The sequence below is a fragment of the Monodon monoceros genome, unplaced genomic scaffold (genome assembly GCF_005190385.1).
Source record: "Monodon monoceros isolate NGI ecotype Baffin Bay Population unplaced genomic scaffold, NGI_Narwhal_1 Super_Scaffold_5, whole genome shotgun sequence".
Taxonomy (NCBI): Eukaryota; Metazoa; Chordata; class Mammalia; order Artiodactyla; family Monodontidae; genus Monodon; species Monodon monoceros.
Genome location: NW_021703782.1, coordinates 21,754,545 through 21,773,346, shown reverse-complemented (window position 1 = coordinate 21,773,346; position 18,802 = coordinate 21,754,545). Strand labels below are relative to the sequence as shown.

At 42.3% G+C, this 18,802-nt stretch overlaps 2 protein-coding genes across 7 annotated transcripts in view; both read left to right on the top strand.

Moving 5' to 3' along the window:
- The first annotated feature begins 6,139 nt into the window (after positions 1–6,139).
- CKS2 (CDC28 protein kinase regulatory subunit 2) lies at positions 6,140–11,492 on the top strand. The gene is made up of 3 exons (XM_029203396.1): positions 6,140–6,305; positions 9,787–9,914; positions 11,167–11,492. The coding sequence occupies exons 1-3, from the start codon at positions 6,247–6,249 to the stop codon at positions 11,217–11,219; spliced, it is 240 nt and encodes a 79-aa protein (XP_029059229.1). The 5' UTR covers positions 6,140–6,246; the 3' UTR covers positions 11,220–11,492.
- A 1,986-nt stretch (positions 11,493–13,478) lies between these two features.
- SECISBP2 (SECIS binding protein 2) overlaps positions 13,479–18,802 on the top strand; it is a 39,560-nt gene continuing 34,236 nt past the window's right edge. For all 6 annotated transcript variants that reach the window (XM_029202086.1, XM_029202091.1, XM_029202089.1 and 3 more), the window contains exons 1-2: positions 13,479–13,612; positions 14,614–14,762. In XM_029202086.1, the coding sequence (XP_029057919.1) occupies positions 13,577–13,612; positions 14,614–14,762 (185 nt within the window). In that variant the 5' untranslated portion in view covers positions 13,479–13,576. The remainder of the gene's footprint in view (positions 13,613–14,613; positions 14,763–18,802) is intronic.

The window sequence follows — 18,802 nt, the reverse complement described above, 5'->3', positions numbered from 1 at the left end:
TTGCCTGGCAAAGCAATGCAGGTATTCTTTTTCACTTCACCCCAAACTCCATCTCTGAGATTTGATTCAGCACCAGTGCACAGAGGTTGAGTTTTCAGCATCAAGACCACGAGGTGAAGGGCATCCCAGAGCCGACCAGAGGGAGATATCCCCACATTCTAGTAGAGATTTTCAAACGTAAGAAGTGTACAGATCACTTTTGAAGGGAAGTAAATCTCTCCAATCAATCACCAGTGTAAACTTTATATCCATTATACTAGGGGAAAAAACCCACATATCTTTATTATAACGTTATATACCTAAATATACAAAAATAGAATACGGCTTATACCTTTTAAACAAAATATCAAAATGTCAAATACAAGCTAAACTTACTTCAGTTTAAATACAAATTAAATTGACTTTAATGTGATAGATGTTTTGCTGAAACCAATCATCACCGTCAACACACTATGATAGTCCTAAAGACGGGTTTTTTCTGAGGCCAGCATGACTTACCAATCCTATTGGGCTTTTTGATACTTCATATTGTGATATTGTGATTTATAAAAGCAATACTTATTTGGTCTTTGACCCTGTTTCTGGCACAGAGCTCCTAAAATGCTAGTAATTTACAAAGACCAGAGAGCAATAAAGGTGTCCTCCTATGTTAATGAGGTGACTTTCGGAATACACATAAGAATGGGGGCTGGGGCTTCCCTGGTGGCTCAGTGGTTGAGAGTCTGCCTGCCAATGCAGGGGACACGGGTTCGTGTCCCGGTCCGGGAAAATCCCACATGCCGCGGAGCGGCTGCGCCCCTGAGGCATGGCCATTGAGCCTGCGCGTCCGGAGCCTGTGCAAAAAAAAAAAAAAAAAAAAGAATGGGGGCTGGCTACCAGTGTAACCAAACACCGGCGTGTTGGAAATTTCAGTCCCACCTCCCGACCTCCGGGGAGGGGAGAGGGGCTGGAGGCTGAGTCAGTCACCAATGGCCAATGATTTAGTCAATCAGGCCTGTGTAACGAGGTCTCCATGAAAACCCAAAAAAGAAAAAAGACGGGGTTTGGAGAGCTTCTGGTTGGTGAACGTGTGGACGCTTGGTGAGAGCTCAGGGAGGGCATGGAAGCTCTGTCCCCTTTCCCCATGCCTTGCCCTGTGCATCTCTTGCATCTGGATGCTCCTGAGTTGAATCCTTTTATAATTAACCAGTAATCTAGGAAGTAAGATGTTTCTCTGAGTTCTGTGAGCCACTCTAGCAAATTAATTAAACCTGAGGAGGGAGTTGTGGGAACCTCTGATCCATAGGTGGTTGGTCAGAAGTTCAGGTGACAATCTGGACTTGCAGTTGGCATCCTGAGTTGCAGGTGGTCGTAGGAACCTCCAGTTTGTATTCGGTCGATCAGAAGCACAGGTAACAAAACTGGGCTTGAGACTGGTGTCTGAAGTTGTGTGTGTGGTGGGGCCGGGGGCAGTCTTGTACAACTGAGCCTTAACCTGTGGCTATCTCCAGGTAGTGTCAGCACTGAGATGAATTGCAGAATACCCAGCTGGTGTCAGAGAAATGCTTGGTGGTGTTGGTAAGGGGAGCCTCCCCCAGCTCCGCACGGGCCCCAACCATTTAGGAATTTGTGATCAGGAAAAAAAGACAAATCCTTTATTACTTTATTCTAACAACTGCAAAAACTTTTCTATAGTGTACCTTTTGTTTTCCTTTGACATATTCTAACTCTGTTAGTTTCTCATTGGTCCACACAATTAAAGGAAGACTAACAGGAACAAAAAACATGCTTGGGCTCTGAAATTAAGAAGTCATATAGATGATGTAGAATTAATTTGTCCATGGACTTAAAACGCAAAGTTTAAACAGTCTGGCAGGGAACTTGAGGATCCTTCCCATCTGTGGAACCTAATTTGAGAAACGTTGCTCTTAAAAGCTGTTTTCTTTCACAGCTTATTCTCTTCATCCATTCACATCCTTTGGCAACCTTTAAAAGATTCCATAGTAATAAATGACAAAAATCTTAAGCAGAACCCAGTTTTTCACCTATGAAAAAGTGACAAAATATTTCAATAAGAATAGTAACAATATGATTAGGTAAATTCAGACTTTGCTTTTTTAGACAATAAATGTACGAAGTTACTTACTTTGCTTTATTTCCAATATATTTTAAATTGTCTTGAATTTATTCTACTCCTTCTTTCAACACTTTGTGAACAGTAATACATTTTCTTCTTGAATCCAGTGTTGCTTTTGAGATTGTTACTGTCTATTCTTGTTGCTTTGTAGGTGTGATTGGCAACTTCTCCCTGGAAGCTTTTAGAACTTTCCTTTCTCTTTGATGTTCTTAAATTGCACTATAATCTCTCGCTGGCACTCTATAAGCCCTTTCAATCTGAAGTCTTTTTTATCTTTCCTTAAAACTGGGAAATTCACAGCCATTATATTTGTGTAGTATTTCCTCTCCTGTTTATTCTCTCTCTTGTATCAAATGGGACTCTTGTATCTAATGTTGTCACCTCTCCCTTTAGCCTCCAGGTCTTTTTACTTCATGTTTTCCATCTCTACCCCTAACTGATGGTTTCTGGGACTGTTACTCAGCCCTGTGTTCTAGCTCACTGATTGTTCTTCATTAGTATCCACAATACTTTCAGTTTACCTACTGAATATTTTATTTCAACTATTTAGTTTTCAATAATATTGCTATTTGACCTTTCCTTAAGACTGCAATTACTAATATCCTTTAATCTCTTATGATATTTATAACTTATAGTCATAATTCCAAAAAAATAATCAAATGTAAAAAAGAGAATCTTTTAAAGTATGTGGTGAACTACAATGGGTATTTATGATAAAAATTTAGCAAATTAGTAATGAAAAGAGTACACACAACCTCAAAATGACAGAGTAGCTAGAACTTCAACAAAACTGCAGTGAACATTATACTGGGCTGGTTATTACATCCCAAAGTCAGTTTGTCTATCAAGTTATCTTAATTTTTATAAGCCACTGCTACACTGTCTTAATTACTATAGGTTCTTAATAAATCACGATCTACTAGAATCCATTAAAGTGTCTTTGCTATTCTTGGCCCTTTTCTCATCCATATTATAGTCAAATAAGTCCTTTGAATGTGGTATTTTTATTGGAATTAGATTGACTTGACAATCAATTTGGAGATAATTTATATCTTGACCATATTGAGTCTTCCTAAGCATGAACATAGTATATTTGTCCATTTATTCAAGTCTTCATTTATGTCTCTCAAAATTTCATAATTTTGCGTATCAGCACTTTGTATATCCTTTGTTAGGCTTATTCCTAGGTAGGTGAATTTGATGCTAATACTTTCTTTTTGAATAGGTTTTCTAGTTGTTTCTGCTATATAGGAATGCAACAGACTTTGGATATGAATCTTAGACATATAATTACATCAGTTGCAAATGATAGTTTTATTTCTCTTTCCAAATAATTTGCCTTAAACTTCTCTTAATTGTGACGGCTGACTTCGGTACATTGTTCAATATAATTGGAGATAATAGAACATTTTAAAGAGAATGCTCCCAATGTTTCCTCATGAAAATTATATTGTTTTTTATAGATACCTTTACAAGGTTTTAACAAAGTTTCCTCCTACTCCTAATTACTAAGAGTGTTATCACTGGTGAGTGGTGGGTTTACAGTTTGTATTATAAAAGAGTGGTGAATGTTAGCAAATGTTTTCTTCTGCTTCCATTGAGAGGATTTTTTTCTCACTTCCACTGTTAATGTGGTGAATTACATTAGCAGATTTTCTAACATTAAACTATCCTTGCATTTGAAGATAGTATATCACCCTTTTAAAAAATACAATTGGATTCAGTTGGCCAGCATTTTATTTAGGATTTTTACATGTATCTATTTGAGTGGAAGGTACAGGTACTTTCCTTTCTCATGTTGTTTTTTTGAATCAACATTATTCTTGCCTAATAGAATCAACTTCTGCTCTAGAAGAGTTTATAATTAAGAAATAAACTCTTGGTAAAACTTTTCTGTAAAGCTATTTGGGGCTAGAGCTTTATTTTTAATTTATGTTTTTAATTGAAATATTCATATACCGTACATACGGCTCACCCTTACGTATACAGTTGTTTTTTCCTATTCACAAAGTTATGCTGCCACTACCAGAGTTGGACTTTTAATTACTGCTGTAAGTTAATTGATACAGGACTCTTCAGTCTTTCTCTGGCTTCTTGAGCCAGTAGAGGAAGACAAGCAAGGGGAAGCAGATGAAGGAAAGACGGAGAGACCAAATAGAAAACAACTAACAGAGACTAACGAGGAATCTAAGTGTAGTAATGACACGGCGCTAAGTATTTTTAAAATTTTTCCTGAGATTGTATACCGTGTACAGAGACATACACAGAAGTATTATCTCAGAGTGAAATAACATTATATTTGGGATCTCTTTAAAAATATTCTAGGAGGGCTTCCCTGGTGGCGCAGTGGTTGAGAGTCCGCCTGCCAATGCAGGGCACACGGGTTCGTGCCCCGGTCCGGGAAGATTCCACATGCCGCGGAGCGGCTGGGCCCGTGAGCCATGGCCGCTGAGCCTGCGCGTCCGGAGCCTGTGCTCCGCAACGGGAGACGCCACAGCAGTGAGAGGCCCGCGTACCTCAAAGGAAAAAAAAAAAAATCTAGGAAAAAGGGGGAATAGGTAAAACAAGATGGGACAAACGTTAATGGCTGAAGCTGAGCAACTGGTACATGGAAGGTGATTATATTACTATTCTACTTTTCTGTGTTTGAGATTTTCCACAATGGTCTCTGTAAAAATATACCTCTTAGTAAGCTTTCCTTTCCCAGGTTCCACCAAAAAGTTAGTGACTTCCTTACCCATCTCCCTTAACGGGCTATTCACATCTTTTCTTTTTTTGGCTGAGTCATGCCGGATCTTAGTTCCCTGACCAGGGATCAAACCCACGTCCACGGCAGTGAAAGTGCCCAGTTCTAACCACTGAACCGCCAGGGAATTCCCTACACGTACCTGTATTTTAAACTAGGATTCAATGCTAAGAAGCCAAAGGACTTTTTTTTTTTTTTTTGCGGTAGACGGGCCTCTCACTGTTGTGGCCTCTCCCGTTGCGGAGCACAGGCTCCGGACGCGCAGGCTCAGCGGCCATGGCTCACGGGCCCAGCCGCTCCACGGCACGTGGGATCTTCCCGGACCGGGACAGCCGTGTGCCCTGCGTCGGCAGGCGGACTCTCAACCACTGCGCCACCTGGGAAGCCCCCAAAGGAATTTTTGCTAACCACTTTTAATCCCATTGTCCTCTACTAAACATCATTATTTTAGTAATCTTTTTATTTTCCCATATACACGCACACACGCATATCTACAGAGTTGTCGGAGTGCGCAAACGGCATGGGAAGGCAGTTTTCACCTAACATAGGTCTCTGGGCCATGGCCCCACCGCCATCTACGCAGCACTCCGTGGCGAAGTTCCGGAACGTCCCACTTATCCTGGCGGCGCGCATCGCCGCGGTGAGACATCTGGACGTCTTCCTCATGTCTGGGCACAACTTCTGGTTCTCCCCGTCCTTACTCCCACAAACCGGCCTTGGGCGCCCGCGGTGATACTCCTCCCCTCACGCTTCCCACGCCTGGGTTTCCCACAGTCTAGGACCACGGCCTGGCTCTTCTCACCTCCCACTGGCTTAAGACGCGTTGCCGGGTCTGCGGAGGGTGCGCCTGCGCACAGAGTGCCGTTCGTCGGGCAGCCCCCACCCCCCGCCCTCGCCAAACCCCGCGATACCTTACCCCTCCCGCAGGCTCGCTGCCCCAACGGCTCCGCGGACCTGGAACTTTCTAAACCCCTGCGCACGCGCTCTACGGCCCTTAACGTCCCGGCTCCGCCCTTCCCTGGCCGCTCCCCTTTTCGTCAGGGAGATCCCCGCCCTAACGCCACGCCAATCATCCACTTCTTTCCTAGGCCGACCTCGCAACAGGCCTTTGATTGGCTGATCTGGGTGCGAACGCAGCGGAGGGGCGGCGACGATAGGCTGGGAGCCGGTCCCGGCGTATCCGCAGAGTGCGTGTAAGGTGATTGGTCAACACCGTCGTCCAATCAGCGGCGGGCTGTCGGATTCAAACCGGACTCGTTTGGCTTACGGTCGGTTGGTCTCAGTCGAGTCGTTGCCTTCACTTGGCGAGGGCGTGTCGCTCGCCTGCGCAGGTTCTTCGCGCCTCGTCGCTCCAGTCCCTTGCTGCCCACCGCCCTCCCGCAGGATGGCCCATAAGCAGATCTACTACTCGGACAAGTACTTCGATGAGCACTACGAGTACCGGTGAGCGGACCGGACGGCCTAACTCAGCCGCGGCCCCGGCCGAGCCTGAGCTGGAACTCGGGCCGGGTACCAGGGGCCAGGACCGGGAATCGGGGTCGAAGCGCGTCGGGCTGAGGTTTGGGTCGGAGCTCGGGGCCGGGGGCCGGAGGTAGGGTCAGAGTCGAGCCCGAGGGCCTGCCGGGAGTCACGGTTGTGTCGGGGTCGGGCCGCCCGGGCGGGAGCTTGCGCTTCTCCTCGCCTGGCGGGCCGGCCCGGCTGGCTTCCGCCCTTTGTTCCTGTTTGTGAAGAGGACGAGGCTGGGGCGGGGATGGGGCCGCTTCTGGTGCAGAATTGCTACCTTAAGGGGAAGGGGCCGAGGGCCTGAGCGGACCCGGCGTAGCTGAAGTGCAACGCCGAGAGCCCGAATCGCAGCGGTTCCTAAGAACTTAGGCCTAGTTCGCATTTAGGCAAACGTCCCCCTCCCAGTCACAGCGGGCGAAGGGCTGTCGGAAGGGTAATTTTGCACAGGTAACGTCGCCAGAGAAACACTTCTCTTTTTCTCTCATTTGAAGTTAATGGCCCTAAAAAGTAGCTTGTAGGGGAGTCCCCCTAAAATGAGCTTCCTTGGGATTCGAAATGTGTCTTGGGTATGGCGACTTCGGCAGAGGCTCGTGCGTGTTAATCCTCTTGGGTTATTATTAAAGGGGCTTCCTTTTGAGACAAAATTGAGAACTCGAATGGATTTGGGGCATTTTTTTCTGCTAGTGTGTATCGGCAAAATTTTTGGCTTTGAGGGATTTCTGGTTTCTGCATCATTATGTGATGCACTAGAGCATAGTTGCTAAATTGTAAGATTAGCAAATTGGATTGTGTGAGGGAAGAAACACTTAACATTAGCTTTAATATATGCAGGAGACTTAGCTGGGGTGTGGCTTCAAAGACCAGCGCCACCCAGTTCTCCTGGGTGGTGACTAGGACGCTGCATTCTGGGAAACTACCAACTTGTAGGAGGGGCCAAATAGTGACCTTATTTTCTGCCTCCTATCCTTTTACGTTAGATTTCCAAGAATGCTATTTGAGTTAGAAAGGATATAACAGTGGGTGGCCTCTTTTTTCCCTCCCCTTAGTATCTTGTAATTCTTTCTTAGTATCTTGTAAATCTTTCTCTGGAGAAAAACGGAGGATTTCTCTGGGCAGCTTTGCAGGTTAGTAATACCTGAATTGTCCAGCAGGGGTTATCCAATAATGGACAGAATGTAAAACCACAATCTTTATAAAAATCTTAATTTTGAAACATGTCTGGCTCCGAGTAGTACTTTTCAGGACTTTTCCTGGCAGTAGTTCCATTTTCTAGTTTTCTAGTTTCAGTATACTAGCATAATTATTGATGAGCACGAAGTAAACTAGTCTATGCTATCAAGATTTTAGCCTAATAGACTAAGTGGTTTATGTGTAGTAATGAATAGAAGAAAATCCTGTCATATCTGAAATGATATATTCTAATCCAGTTTTAATCTAATTACTATCTAATCCAGTATTAATCTAATTAATATCTAATCCAATATTAATGAAACCTGGTCTTTCTTGACCAAGCCACTTGCCTTTATCAAACAGGACAGTAATGTCCAGAGAAGGGAAATTTAATTGTATCTTGCAGTGTTATCTTAGTAGCTCCTTTGTTGTTTGTACTGCTATGGCCTTTTTTTTTTTTTACCCCCTCTTCACCCTCCATGATAAGCCCTTGGTACTGAAATAAATGTTAGATTTTTGGAAACAGTTCTCCTTACATGTAGTTAGAAATACATAGAGGAGTTATATCCATGCAGAAAAAAATACAGGTAGACTTCCCATCTGAGTTTGAAGCTACTTACCCATTTTTCCCTCGTAATCAAATCCTGATGAAGTTAGCCTGTCTCCATGGTTTATGGAGAAGGTAGGGTATATGACTTATATCTAGACATAAATTGGAACATTTTGTACGGCATACATGAGTACAAAGGCTAGTTTGCATTTTACATTTCTCTTGAGACTAATCAACAATTATGTAGAAGATAGAAATAAGGTAACAGGCTATTTGCAGAGCCTTAAAAGTAGATGTTAAAGCAGTATTTCAAGAGTCAATGAGCTAGCTGTTAAGTATTGCTAAGAATCATCATGTAGTTCACTGGAATTGGTAAAATTTTTACCAACTGTGATAGTAAGCATAATTTGACTTGGTGGCCTTGTGGCCAGCAAGCAACATAACACAACAGTTCTAAGGCTTGATTTTGTTATGCAAATTATAGGAAATTGGTACTTAACCAACCACTCTCAGACTAGAACTTAAGTTGGTGACAGTTTAGTGCTTATTATGGGTTATGGGTTCAGTTTTCCTGTGACCTGACTGCTCCTTTCTTTCCCCAGCCAACAAATTCGCAGGCATATATCTAATACTGGTCAAAAAATTTGGTTGGTGGTAATGGATGACGGTATAAAACTACTGCTCCTGGAAGTGATTAAAAATGAGCCTGGGAATTTTGATTTTTATAAAGATCCTTTCAATTGTAATTAAATAAGAATTCGGTGGGGGTGCATATTTGTTTTCTAAGAATTTTTCAAATCTCCAATTGTACCTATTCTTGATGGTTTGACATTGAAGAATATTGCATGCCTTCTTTAAAAATTGATTAAAGTTTTGGATATAGGCCAGTAACTTATTGGAAAACTGAATGTGTTTTAGGTAGCAGGTACATGTATATGTGCATTTAGTGTTTTTTGCTTTTAATTTCGAACAAAGTATAAAGCAACTTTTGGAGTTATGTACAAGGACTTGTGTCTACTACAGATCTATAGAGTAATAGGAAACCCAAATTAACTGTAACAAGCTAGATTCCCCCAGCCCTGCTACCTGGGGCTAGTATGACACTTCTTAAAATCAGGGACCATTCTTAATTTATAATCACTTCTGTGTTCTTAGATGGTTTCTCTGGCTCCCTGATCATATCAATCTGCTTCATAACTAACAGGAAGGAGAAAAAAGAGAATTGGGCATGTTCTTTTCTTTCGAGGATACTTTCCATAAGTTGCATAATTTCTGCTTATATCCCTTTGGGCAGGATTTAGTCACATGTGATCAGAGGTAGCTGCAGGGGAGGCTGGGATGTCTTGGATAACCATGTGTCCCACTTAGTTTTTGAGGTTCTATTCCTGAAGAAGATTGAGACAATTAGCAAGCAGTCTCTATTAGGGAAAAAAGTTAATCATAAATAAAATGCCTTCTACTTTTGGACTGCATATTCTAATCTCTAATTTGAACACAGGCCATCAAGATCAGAATTAAAGGTAGTAGAGAGTAGTCTTTAAGATTGATGCTAATGGTAATGTAACAGGGGTTGCTTTAAAGAACTTTAAGGGCAAAGAACTCAAATTTTAAGTATCCTAAAGATGCATGTATAAAGTGACCATAATTGTAGGAAAGGCATATTCACTTAGAGCACTAATATTTCGCTGTATTTTTTCACAGGCATGTCATGTTACCCAGAGAACTTTCCAAACAAGTACCCAAAACCCATCTGATGTCTGAAGAGGAGTGGAGGAGACTTGGTGTCCAACAGAGTCTAGGCTGGGTTCATTACATGATTCATGAGCCAGGTAAGTTTTGCTATTAGGGGAGCACTAATTGAATTAAAACAGTAGTGGTTGTTAAAATTTTTTTAGTAATATTGACGTTTCAGTGGTATCCCAAAGTAACTCTGATAAGCTTGACTATTTTTGAATGACTGATACCTCCCTAGAGAGGGTTCCAATTTTATAGTAAATAAAATACCATGAGTGAAAATAATGCATTCTTCTAAACTGCAAAAATAAACTATTTAGTTAAGAAAAAAGAAAAGGATATTCTGTTTTATTTTAAAATGCGTGTCATTGCTAGTAGTATCTTGAAGTATTTTGCCATAAATATATTTAGAATTCTGGTATATCTTTGAAAACTAAGAACTTAATGTAAGACAACTGAGTGTCCTGTGTATAGAAATTGATGCAATTTGAAGTGATTTGTTTTTTCCTTTAGACAATTAGTATCTACCACATTAAGATGAAATGAGATAGCATAGCTAGTGAACTCAAATGTGCTGCCTGTGTTATACTTGAGTGCTTATGCTATTACGTGGTATTTACCAGAGAGCTTTCCAGATTACTGTTAGTAACTATTAGTAAACCAGACTAAGAAACTTTGTGGTGTTAAACTGTGTTTTTGGGTTATCAGTAAATCTAACTAAAGGACTTAAACTGCTTTGAACAAAATTTTAAGTCTTAGAAGCTGAATTAGGTAAAACTAAAGCTATCTTGCTTTCTGCTTTTGTTAAAAGCAGCAGCAGCAGCAAAAACTCTAAGACTTGTAACTTTCTTGAGATTGGAGCATATAATTATATTAAAAAGGTGTTTCTCCAGATAATACAATGCAGCTGAGGATCTTACCTATAGGTTCATATTCAGTCCTCCACCTGCCGAAACAGAATCTACAGGGATGGGCCCCTAGGACCTGCATATTTTGAATGAGGTGTTAAGTGTCTTTTCCAAAGAAGAGAAGACCTTTTTCTTTTCACTGGAATTGAGATTCTAAAGATAGAAACCATTCTCCTTCTCAAATTGCATCTTTACTTAACAGCCCTTTTCTCCAGGGTGTGTAAAAACTGGGGGAATATTGTTAGGTTGTTTTCTTCTGTTTACTGTTTACAGTGACATGGAGCAAAATTTATTTCAGATACCTCAATAAGTAACATTAATTGACCATAGATTTATTTTACTTTATTTTGGTTCAACTGAGAATTCTTTGAATTTATGTTGAATGAATGAAAATTAACCATATAATATTAAAATAATATAAAACATTTTCTTTCTACAGAACCACACATTCTTCTCTTTAGACGACCTCTACCAAAAGATCAACAAAAATGAAGTATATCTGGGGATCATCAATTAAATCTTTTTCAAATTTAATGTATATGTGTATATAAGGTAGTATTCAGTGAATACTTGAAAAATGTACAAAGTGTTCATCCATTCCTGTGCATGAGCTGTATTCTTCACAGCAACAAAGCTCAGTTAAGTGCAACTGCAAGTAGGTTACTGTAAGGTGTTTAAAATTTCTAGTCAGTTTTTCTTTTAATGTAAGTGCCTGTTTGACTTTACCTGTTACTTTTGTTAAATAAAGTTTGTATGTTGCATTTATCACTGTTTGAAGTTATTGAGGTTTGTTTTCTTAAGGTTAATTTGTGACTATTGAGGATGTTGGATGATTTCAGTTTTTTAATTTTAGTCCTGAGGAAATAAATTCACTTTATAGAAATAAAATGTTAGGTGGGTTTAAACCCATTAGCTTGGTGTGATTGAGGGTACCATTTTTTAATTTATTTAAAATTTTTGGCTGTGTTGGGTCTTTGTTACTGCGCATGGGCTTTCTCTAGTTGCGGCAGGTGGGGCTACTCTTCGTTGCATTATGCGGGCTTCTCATTGCAGTGGCTTCTTGTTGTGCAGCATGGGCTCTAGGTGTGCAGGCTTCAGTAGTTGTAGCACATGGGCTCAGTAGTTGCGGCACATGGGCTCTAGAGCGCAGGCTCAGTAGTTGTGGCGCACGGGCTCAGCTGCTCCGTGGTATGTGGAATCTTCCCGGACTAGGTATCGAACCCGTGTCCCCTGCATTGTCAGGCAGATTCCCAACCACTGCGCCACCAGGGAAATCCTAAGGGGGTACCATTTAAATTCACTTATGAAGACACTAAGAACTAGGGATAAGTTTAATAGAGCCAAGGTAGATTTTATAGCTCTGTCATTAATTTAATTCCTAAAGAATTGTCTAGAATCTCCAACTGAACAAAAAGAAACCCAACTTAATACTCTGGGCTACCTCCACTTATGTAAATACTGCCACACCTAGTTACCTTGGGAGAAACCATTTAACCCCATTTCTCTTTTCCATGTGCCAAATGGGGATACGGTTTTCTATAAAATATCAGCATTTTAAAAACTTCGAAAGCACTGTAAAGAGCACCCGTCTTTCGGTGTGCATTTTGTGTCTGTTAAATTGCTTTTTTAGCTGCTAGGAAAATAGAGTGAATGCAAACAGAGGCTTTTTACCTTCATTGCTTTATGCTGGAGAAACCTTTTAGGTGAGCTGCGAGTAAGCATAAGACCCCAGACCCCAGTGTGGTGGTCCTCTATGCCCCTCTCTTTAGAAAAGGGTGGTGCCTTTACACAATGAGCAAAATAAATACTGAAGGTGGTGATGGGCAGGAGCCTAGAACTTATTTCATCCCCAGGGATCCACCCATTGGCGAGAGGTCCCAGGTTAGGACAACAGAAGGATGCCAGAATTGTTAAAGTAAACTATTGTATTTAGTACAGACCAGTATACTGCATAATGCTCAACCTGTCCCCACTCTGGAGGTTTGGGTGTGTCTAAGTATGTTTAATCGCCCTGTGGGATCTGCACAGAAGGACACCAGGAGATGAGCTGGAGCTGCCTGCATTTACTGCTTGAAATACCTGGTAGTCACTCAACAGAGGAAACCTACAATCAGCCTCCAGTTTGATTTTCAACCTAATTAACCGCTGTCAAACAGCTTGCACTCTTCACCAAGTAAGCAAGAGTTCTTGACTCTGCACCGTCCCTCCCTCCCCACTTCCTCACTCCTTGTCTCCCACTTCCCATCCTACCTAAAGTCTCCTGCCCTGGAGACTGCTTACTTTCACCCTACTTTTCCATCTCTACCTTTCCCAGCACATTCCCTAGTGGTCAATAGCTGTCTGTTGAACTGAGCAGTTTTGAAATTCTTTTCCGCGGTTACTTCCAAACTGCTTTAGGTTCCTGGAAATTTAAGACGCCAAATCTTGTTGTCTTTTTCCCTTCGTAGGAGTACAGGGTATGCGGTTCCCTTAAGTCCCCAGCCTCCCCACAGACTCCTGCCCCGCTCCAGGTGCCCGCCACCCTGTGCACCGTCCCCTCGTCCAGGCCTGGCCGACCGGGGGTTGTCCGCTGTCTTTGCGGAGACAGTTTCCTGTTAACTCCACACTCCACACGCGCTGGGCTTTGGCGGCCCAGAGGGTCACCCCACCGGGCACCTCGCGCAGGCCCAAAACTGTCACCGCGCACACTTCCGGCCGGAAGCAGGGCGGGGCCGGGGCGCGTTTTTGTGACGGAGTTCCTGGAGTTCGCTCCAAAGGTGGAAAAGCGGGGAGGAGGAGCGTCGCGCTTCCGTTCCGCCTGCCGTCGGGCTACTGGCTTACCTGGCCAGGCGTCTTCCTAGCCGCCCGCCATGGCGTCGGAGGGACCGCGGGAGCCCGCGGGAGAGGTGAGGATGGCGGCCCTGGGCGCCCCAAAATGATGGTCTTGCGCGGACGGGGTGGGAGCTGGATTAGCGTGGCCCGGAGGCTTGTTGGGGACAGAGCCGGGGGCGTCGGGGTGGGCGGCCGCGGTCCCCAGCCCCCGGGCGCGCCCACACGGCCCGCCGTTAAACGCGGTGAGAAAGGACGCTGTCGACGGGAAACCGCCTTACGTCCCGAGGCTGCGGAGGGGTTGCGCTACCGTGCCGGCTCACCGCACTGCTGATTGGGAGCCGAGTGTTTAAAGCAGCTTGTTAGTAACGTTTTCTGAAACGGAAGTCTGCTCGACGTGCTTAGAGTACCTCTAGAAGGAGCCCTGGCAATCGCATAAATCGGCTTTCACACAAATTAAAAACCATGATTATAAGTTGTTAGTGGAAGTAAAACTCTCAATACAGATGTAAAAACTGAAAGAATAAAAGCCCAACAAGTTTTTTTATATTCGTATTCCAAGGGCTCATGGCGATAGAAAGATTTTCTAGCAACGCTTACTTTTGCGTTTCAACAAAACAACTTTTAGTGCTTCGATGAGTGAAAAGCAACAGTTTTAAGTTCTTTGGGAAATTTAATAGAAATAAACTTCCGCAGTGTGTTTTGAGCGCTACAGTTAAGTTTGACAGTCTCGATTGTCCCTAACTCAGCTGAGAGAGGTAAACTACCATATTCTACGTTAAAGCTAAGGAAACGTCACTTGTGGTTCTAACTATACAGTCTGGGTTGACTTTTACTCTCACTTTAATTGGTTGTCCTTATTCTTCATTTTAAATATTTGGCAGACTGTTTTTTCTAGTGAAAAAGTGTTTGCGGAGAAATTGTTAGCAAACAAATTCTTGTCCTTGCTAGGTAGAATTATTTGGACAACAACATTAGCATTTCTGGGGCTTCGAGAAGGGAGGGACTCTCCCTTTATTTTTTTTCCCCCCACTTGGTTGATCTCAGAAGGTAGCCAAAACCCCCTTTTTTTCCTCAGGGCATCAAGTTGTCAGCAGATGTCAAACCATTTGTCCCTAAATTTGCTGGGCTCAGTGTGACATGGTCAGAGTCTTCAGAAGCACGCGTTTTTCCCAGCTGTGCAGCCACGACATACTATCCATGTGTCCAGGAACTAGCAGTGCCTGAGTATGTATCCTTCTGAATGTTTTGCCTTACCTGGGGACTTTTTTGCTTGACTTTAATGGTGATTAGACTTGAAATATGCAGCAGCTAACACATTAACGTTTTCAGAGCAACTGGAGAAGATGCTCCTCAGCCAAGAAGCGTCTGAGCCAGTAGCACAACTTAACTGTGTCCCACACCAAAAACTGAAGCTCCAGCTCTCCTTTTCTTTCTCCATATTCATTTGATTATTTTTGGCACAGAAAGTGGAGACTGCATTGCATTTATTAGTGGGAAATGCAGTTCATTTGTGCATACAGTTTATAAGTGTATCATGTATCTAATGGGAGACGAAATGGCAGGAATGAGTGGGCGAGAGGAAATGGGGCAAAGACACGCCCAAATAAATAAACATGAGGAATGAGTGGGTTTTGCTTTTATCTGTTTTGCTTTGTACATGTCCTATGGAGATGGATTCTACAAATTTTGGTTATAAATTCTAGATTTGACTTGAAAGAAGGCTTATATTGTCCTTTAAATGTTCTTTTTCCTTCTCAGGATTTATTCTCTAGGTATTTACAAAATGGTTTCCATTTATTAGCTGAATTTAGAAAAATAAATGTTAAGCCTTGCACATAATTGTGTGGATTACTTGTAGGTTTATTTTTAAGGCATGGATCACCTTTATTCATGCCTTGTCTTTATGTTCCTTTGTTGGGTCAGACTTGTTTCCTTTTTTTCCCCATACCTACGTGGTGTAATTGAAAATAGTTTATACTTCATACAAATTCTAGAACTGTATTCACGAGAATGAAAGTTGGAATGAATAAGAAAATCATTGGGTTGTCTGGTGTATTTAGGAAATAAGGAAAGTTATATTTTTTGACAAAAGTTGAAGTCCTGCCTGAATGTGCTGAAGGTCTTTGGTAGGAATACCAAGTTTTCCATTGTAATTTCATCCTTTGTAAAAGGGAGGTTGGCATGGGTCTCTTTTGAGTCATTTCCTACCTTGAGTGGCTCACATAATAAAATACAAGATGTATCGCTCTCAGTGACAAGAACTCTTAAGTCATCTGCTGGGTGAAATTCTAGTGACCCAATATAAAGGTGGAAAATATTTGTATAGCTAAAGCAGCATTCTGGTAGTAACATGAATTGAGATTAATCAGAGGCTCAAGGATGCTAAATGCTGAATTTTAAAATTATGTTTCTTAACCCCTTATCCCTTTATAGCTTTGATTTTTTTTTTTTAATTGTTTATAACCACTGAAAAGGTTCACTGACAGTATTCCTGCCTGGCAAGAAAACAATTAAAGACAAAGGAGGCATGAAACCAAAGGGCAAGTTTAGAAAGAATGAGTGCCTTTAAAGTGGAGATGAAATGGTGAGACTTTACACAGTAGAGAAGTGATTATCTAGTCAGTTCTAATGTAAGTTAAGACTTGCATTGCTATAGTCAGATTTTGTTTAAATGGAGATCTCTTGCTGCCTTGAAAAAAGGAGTAGAATTTTCTGTAACAAACATATGTCCTCTTTCCTACTTATTCCAGTATAGCAACCTAATTCTGTATGTCCTTAAAGGAGTGACCTTTAACAGAATATCCATCTCTAGTACCTCTAGCAGTGCTTGCCAAGGGACTTCATTTATTCATTTGGAGTTCATTAGTGAAAGGCTATTACATGGAAAAGCACTAGTTCCTAAGCGGGGAAAGACTGTCTCATGAGCTATGCTCCTGCTTTTGTCTTATATATAGATTTGAACTGGTGGAGATGGAAGAACACGAACTACCAATCTCCAGGTTTATGTTATAGACAAGACAAATATCAATAGAAGTATTCTGGTATATAGAATTGGCCATGTTTGGGAAGTAGTGAGTATTTACTGGTGTAATGAACAAATAGAGGTTATGCAAACAAAGTAAGTTCTCTGTTCCCAGTCATCACCCCTGGACGATGGCTTTGTTGATTGTCATAGTACCTGCTTTGTGACAAATCCTGTGTAACACATGCATGAGGACATGTGTGTTTTGTTTGGGAATTACTGAATATGTTCATTTCTTTCATGCTTGCCGCAATCCATGAGGTTGGCAGGGAGGTGTAGTGTTATTTTACACAGGAGAAACTGAGACTAGAAATGCTTGTCCAAAGTTCCTCAGAGACGTAGCACCAGGACCAGAATTAGCATTCAGTTCTTCTGACCTGAGTTCATTGTATTCCCCAAAGCTGCTATTGCTGTCGGTAAAGTTGAGCTTTTTCAGTATCTTGTAGTATACTGTAAAAATCACAGTGCCAATGGATGCTTTTAAGTTAAACCTCTCATCTATGAGAATTAGCAGTTCTCCACAGAGTGTGGCTCACGTCAGGTGGGTGGGTGGAGGAGTGACTGGATTCCTGACAGGTTCTGGCCTGGTTAGAGGGGACCAGATGCAAGATATGTTTGGGAGACAGTAGAGGAGTATGGCCCCATTGTTAGGGGGAAGCCACTAGTCAATTGGCCTACATGGTACAGCTGAAAAGTTAGGTTTGTTGGGTAGGAAATAGAGAGCTCTTGGGGCTGTTTTGGTTGGGGTCATGATAATCACTCCTGATTTCTGGCTCAACTTAAGGGAAAGGGGCTTGAAGGTTTTGATTGGGTTCTAGGCACTGGAAATAGAGAAGAAAATACCTGGAGACCTGCTGCAAGAGAAAAGGGTTCAGTGGTTGTCCATATGGGTTTTGGTGGAAAAGACGCTATAGCAGTTTCCAGTTGAATACATGGAACGATTTGGGATTATTCGTGAGAGCATAAGTTGGCAGTGGGGCTGGTTTGGGGACCAGTTGTTATGTTTTGGAGCTATATGTGCCAGATGGGGGAAAAGTGAACTATTAAGTGGAAATGACCTGTAAGTTGGAGATAGAGGCCTGGAGATGGTGAAAGTGTTGGAATTGAAGTATGTAAGTGAAGTCCTGAGCAGAACGAGGAGAAATTCTGACTCAGAGTGAGTCTGCCAGATGAGATAGGGAGAGTGTAGGGAAGGCCACGCCATGGAGGAACCTTTGGAAAATGGGTGAGAGCAAGGAGAGGGCAGAGGCTGCCAAGTGCAGGCTAGTGGAGCTTTTCAAGTGATGTGATAAAAGTAGACACCATGCAATAGAGGCTACTGAGCTTGGCAGGAAGGAGAGTCCTGGGAGACTTGGTGGTCGTCGGTAGTGATGGGGTAAGGGGAAGTGGGGCTGAGAGATTAGCAGGGGAGGTTAGGGGCTGCTAATAGCAAAAGGAGGGGGGCAGATGAGACGGTGGGGCATAGAGGAAGTGTGTTACTATGGTTAAGGGCCGTTTGAGTGATTCGTGGCAACTGGAACTTTAGAGGCAAGCCATTTGAAGCCGCAACTGCAGATGCTGTGGGTTATCTCTTTGAAGTTTTGTGTTGTATGTTGCTCTCTGCATGTAACTATATTTACCTGGGATGGAAAGAAGAAATATCAACTTTCCAGAGGAAGAAGGATCAGTGAGGGGATAGAAACCCAAGTGACTTGTCCAAAGGGGGAAACCAGATTGTGACCCAAACCGAGGTCTCCTGATTCACAGGAGAAAAATTTTCTGGGTGACAGCAGCCTTCAAAACCATTACTGGATCCTGCCTCCTCCCACCTCCCTTTCCTTCTTTACCTGAATTTCATTGGTTTGTTCATTTATCCATTTTTTGGACTTGGGCTAGTAATTTTAACTTTTTTTTTTTTTTTTGCTATCAGCCCATCTTCTTTGCCTATCTTCTTTTGTGGAGAACAGGTTCTTCACCTTCACCTGCCCTCCCTTAGATTTTCTGAGCATCAAACAAAATAAAGCAGAGATTCACATCTAGGGTTAGCATCTGGGGAGCAGGATGAAGCTTTGAATATTTCTCTTCTCAGCAAAGAGCAGTACTAGGCCAGGTGTTCTGTGGGGCAGAAAATGGTCAGTAAAAGGGTTCGTTGGGGTTTTAATCAGGAATATTTCATTACTAGAATCAATTGCTTACAAGAAAAAGATCTTATAAGATTTAAACTTGTTATAAAATGTCATGAATTAATAGACGGTGATTCCAG